At 29.3% G+C, this 5673-nt stretch overlaps 1 protein-coding gene across 1 annotated transcript; it reads left to right on the plus strand.

The window, feature by feature from the left end:
- Positions 1-575: 575 nt before the first annotated feature.
- LOC122857629 lies at positions 576-2905 on the plus strand. The gene is made up of 5 exons (XM_044159891.1): positions 576-829; positions 1084-1547; positions 1631-1748; positions 1849-1934; positions 2016-2905. The coding sequence occupies exons 2-5, from the start codon at positions 1097-1099 to the stop codon at positions 2228-2230; spliced, it is 870 nt and encodes a 289-aa protein (XP_044015826.1). The 5' UTR covers positions 576-829; positions 1084-1096; the 3' UTR covers positions 2231-2905.
- Positions 2906-5673: the final 2768 nt, after the last annotated feature.

Consider the following 5673-nt stretch of genomic DNA (forward strand, 5'->3'; position numbering starts at 1 on the left):
TACTTTTAAAATCAATAAAAATTTTATTGTATCGAATGACGATACTTATTATTGTTATTTTTAATTTTTTAATAATTAATAATTCAATAGGATGATCTATTGGCGATTCCCGGGACGAAGGAAAATTCCTGGGTTTATCATTACAAAGGCCAGATCTATAACGTTCATCAAGAATGTGCTGGTGATCGTATTATGCCAACAAAACCGCTAGAAGTTGCACCCCCAGGTTCATATAGGTTTAAATTTTATAGCACACGTAGATGTTCTACAAAGCTGGTAAAAAGTGACGACAGAGCAATAACAATAACAACAAAAAATATTAACAACATCGAACACTGTCATACTGATCAAAAATTGTTTATTGATAAATTCAACTTTTATTTAAAATTAAAAGAACAAAGCACAGCAGAAAATAACAGCTGTTCTGATGTTGTCATGAAAGTTCAGAATTTACCACAGTAAGTAATTTAAAAAAAATAAAATATTTTCTGTCATTTTATGAACTTCAATTTTTTTTAAATTATATTTGAAAAATTTAGATTCAAGAAAGTCTCGGAGATCAATAGATAAAAAATTCTTGCTGAATGATTGGGCTGACTTTGAAAGATCAGTTCCTGAAATGAGACAATCCAAAAATATTTTTCTTGGTAAAGTAAAATCAAACGAAGATGATAATGATAACGATAATATAACATTTTTTTTTAGAAAACATGAAGTTTCATATATATATTTACAAAGTGCACAACATTTACATTCCTCTTTCACGCGAAAAATTGAAAGTGATCTTGGTGGCAATTTGTTAATTATTTATCGAGTTGAAGAAAACATTGTAAGTAAAAATAAAAAATATAATTATTTCGTAGAAATGTTTATTAACACTAATTTTTAATTAAAAATAATTTTTTTATTTATTTTCAAAAAATATCTTGAAAAAAATATATTTTTTCTTCATAGTCTAAATTATATTTTTATTTTATTAAGTATTATTATTTTGTTTTCATTTTGCAGAGTTTTCCATTGATTTTTATTTTGTATAAAAAAAAGACATGAAATATTGAGAAAAATTATGTTTTATATTTCAAGTTGTGCACCAGAAATGAAAAGTGTCAAAATGATCACGACAGAATTAGATCACATTATTGTTAAAGTATTAAAGCAATTTTTTCAAACTTCAAAAATTCGGTGTACTTGGTTCTACTACATTGAAGAAATAAGCAAATACTGGATAGACTTAGAATTGCCATTTGACGAAGAACTTCATGAAGTTGGACAATTACTAAAATGTGCATGGGCAATACCACTTGCCTTGGAGCATGGAAAAAGCATTGGGATGACATTTGAGAAAGTCATGACAGCCATTGAAAGATATGTAAATATTGAAGAATATCCAAATACTGTTGTATTTAAAGAAAAATTAAAATTAAGTTGGGCATCAAGGATCAGTTTCATTTGTCCTTTTTCAACAAGTAAAGTGAATGATGTGCTAGAAGCTTGTGAGAACCGGATGATGGGTCGACTCCACAAAAAAAACACAGTTGACATATTAGGTGAATTAATTTTTTTTTAATAATATTTAAACCAAAAAAAATTGTAAGTATTAAAATTATAACTCATATAATATCTGTTACAGATGCGATCAACAAAAATATTCAGTTAATGAAAAAGAATAAAAAAATTAAAAGATTGTTCACCACTTTAGATAAAACAACTATTATCAGCTGCGGTTATAAATTGTTGATGAACACATGGTATGTCTTATCTTCATAATTTTTAACATAATTTGTTTTTTTTTTTATTGATTCAAACAAGCTTTTTTATCCATTTTTCCTGTTATAATTGATTTTTTAGCTCAGAAATCCAAATCTTTCTCTATGAATGTTCAACAGATGAAGCCAAAAGAGTTCTTTATCACAAAGTTCAAGTTGGACTTCCTTGTAAGTATAAAATTGAATAAGTTAACTAGAGTTTGAAAAAATTAAGAAAAAACTTATTGAAATTATTGTGAATAAATACAGGTGACTACGAGGCAACTGCTGAAATTCATGATCTGGAAGATCATCCTGATTGTGAACAAAATAATAATACTACAATAAGATTCAGACGTGATCACTATGAGGGTCCAGTTGGAGGTCCAGAAAAACGACGTCGTCGAAATAAAAATTTAGATGATGTAATATATAGTGTAGTAGCAGCAAGCCCATACTTTGAAATGTCAGAAAGAACATGTTAACCAGGTAACAACTTGTTACCTCATGATTCACATTCTGATTTTAAACAGTCAACTAGTAGATCTAATGATACAGATATTATCATGAATTCACCAAAAAATCTATCATCACTGCCAAATAGTAATAACACAAATGGAAAAAAATCTAATTCATTAGGAACACACCCACCATCGAACAATATCAAGAAATCTAAAAAGTTGAACTTTGGAAAATTACAAAAAAAATCATCACAGGCATTAAAGCCATCGCTTAATGTTGACTCTAAGTATAATGATAACGAAGATGTAAGTTTAATCACAATAAAAAAATCAACACTAGCACCAAATGATGAAGATAGTTGTGAGGAAATACATAACATAGATGAGCTAGTAAAGCATTTATTAGTTTCACGTGCAACCGATAGTAAAATGCTCCCGCAACACAACAATTTACAACCACCACCACTACCACCATCATCATCATCATTATCAGGTGAAAATATTAATGAGAAACAAATTAAATTAGTCATGGCTCACTCACCAACACAACAATCACATCAACAAAGTAGTGGTTTAAAAACACATGATTCAATAGAAACACACCCACCATCAAACAATATCAAGAAATATAAAAAGTTGAACTTTGGAAAATTACAAAAAAAATCATCACAGACATTAAAGCCATCTTGAATTAAAGCCTTAATGTTGACTCTGAGTATAATGATAACGAAGATGTAAGTTTGATCTCAATAAAAAAATTAATACTAGCACCAAATGATGAAGATAGTTGTGAGGAAATACATAACATAGATGAGCCGGTGAAGCATTCATTAGTTTCACGTGCAACTGATAGTGAAATGCTCCTGCAACACCACAATTTACAACCACCAACATTATCATCATCGTCATCATTATCAAGTAAAAATATTAATAAGAAACAGAATGAATTGGTCATAGCTCAATTGCCAACACAACAATCACACCAAGAAAGTACTGATTTTAACACACATGATTCAATAAAAACACCATTACAACCAGAATCATTATCTGCAATGCAGACTGTCCATGTGCAAAAACTAATTTTGGAAAAACCAGTACTACCATCAACAACATCTACGAAGCCTATTAGTAATTTTGAAAACCGTAAAGAACTTTTGCAACACAACAATTTACAACCATCATCATCATCATTGTCAGTATTGCGTGACCAAATCAATAGGAAACAGATTGAATTAGTCATGGCTCATCCACCAACACAACAATCACACCATCAAAGTAGTGGTTTCAAAACACATGAGTCAATAAAAACACTACTACCATTACAACTAAAGTTATTATCTGCAATGAACACTATCTATGTGCAAAAACTGGATTTAAGAAAACCAATACCACCATCAACAATTTTCTACAAAATCTATTGCTAATTTTGAAAATAGTAAAATACTTTTGGAACACAACAATTTGCAAACATTATCATCATCATCATTGTCATTATTGAGTGACAAAATCAATAGAAAACAAATTAAATTAGTCATAGCTCATTTACCAACACAACAATCACATCACCAAAGTAGTGGTTTAAAAACATATGACTCAATAGAAACACACCCACCATCAAACAATATCAAGAAATATAAAAAGTTATACCAAATATGTATTTATAAACTGTAAATTTTTTTCCATTTACTTTGTATATGATTATATATAATTTTAAACAAGTTTATACAAACATATTTGGTTTTTTTTGAGAGCTGTAAAAGTTTTTTCTACCATGTTGTACATTCAGGAAGGGTATCAAGATGTTTATAGTCCAAAAATTCAATTTAATTTAACAATTTCTCATCAGACACTCTTTATATATTTTTTTTCATAACATGTGGTTGAATACATATATAATTTCCGATACGAATAACAAGAGAAATTTTACGAATCATATTTGATCGGATTAACAAGAGTTCAGTTTCTTCTTGAATGGGAACAATATATTCGACTGTTACTTTCATTTTTTTATGTTTAAAAAAATTATTATTTTTTGTACTGAAACATTTCATAATAAAACACCACTCATCATTGTGGTCAAAATGAAATTGAATTTCACCATAAACAATCTTATCATTGTTTATAATAACTTGAACAGTATAGTTGTTTGTTTTTATTTCTTTGTAAGTTTTTGAGGTATATAAAGTGTTACCCACACGTACTCTTGCATAGAATCTATCCTCTACAATCGATATATTTTGTAAAACTAGCAATTGTTTTTCATTGTCATTCCATTTTCTTTTTTTGATAATGTTTAAGAGTTGATATTGCTTTGTATTTGACAAATTTATGCGATTAATGTCCAACGCACTTTTTAAAATTTGAGCTCCATGAGCAATGTTGATATTTTTTACAAGTTCAGTGCCTTTATTTTTACTTCCGTGAACACATTTAGCTAAAACACCGTTTATATGTTCATATCGAAATGCTGAAGTTGCCCATAAAGGTCCCCATCGTCGACCAATCAAACCAAAGTGTAGTAACTGATGAACATTGTATGACAACTCTCTATCTGAATATAAAACTTTTATTTGTTTCACAAACATTTTCAATAATTTTTCAGCCTCTTCAATATCTGAAATAAAAATTTCACTTTGAAGGAGATTGTACGAAGCCTTGACTAACAGCATCCAGTGTTGTAGATATTGTTCTTCTATGTTTCTAGCTAGTGCTAGTAATGAATAAAATAATAAAAAATAATAGCATTCGTGAGCTTTCCAGTGTTTATAATCAGTCAGTGCTCATGGCATCCTACCAAATGATTGGAGAAGCTTGATATTAATTATAAAAGCGTCTATCGTTTGAATTTTTTTTTTGACATTCCACGGGCCTTTTTTTTTTAATAAAGTCTTACAAATCTGTTTGACAATTCCCAAGAGCAAAGAGGGTATTTCTGGTATTAAAAAAGTGCCCATGTCAAGAAAAGGAAGATTGTGAACAATAGAAGGTCCTTTGACGCCTCGAATATTTTTTTTACTCGTTGGTTAAATAATCTTCTCTGCTTGTCTTATCATACGATCATGAGTTCGGAGAGTAATTATATTTTTCATATTAAGGGCCAACAATGACTATGTGCGCTTTTCACTAATGAAAGTCCACCAGTATTCGCTATTAGAGTTGAGTCATATTTTCCCCTATTTGCTCTTGAATTAACTCGCACATACTCTGAACCATCCGTAATATCAGATATAATATTTTTGTTGGAAGTATCCAATGTCATCAGTTTATCGGCTAAGTTTCTTGTTTCAAACATGTTTTTAATTTGACTGGCTAAATCTAGTTCGAAAAAACAATTAATATCCGTGTTATTTTTCGGACAGTATAAACATTTATCGTTGGTATCATTCAAAGTGTCTGATTGGAAACAGTTTATACAATAATAATGCTTTGTGACGTCCGGTATAGCTGTTTTTTTTTCAAGGCATTTA

Source organism: Aphidius gifuensis, linkage group LG5 (genome assembly GCF_014905175.1).
Source record: "Aphidius gifuensis isolate YNYX2018 linkage group LG5, ASM1490517v1, whole genome shotgun sequence".
In the NCBI taxonomy this organism is placed as follows: domain Eukaryota; kingdom Metazoa; phylum Arthropoda; class Insecta; order Hymenoptera; family Braconidae; genus Aphidius; species Aphidius gifuensis.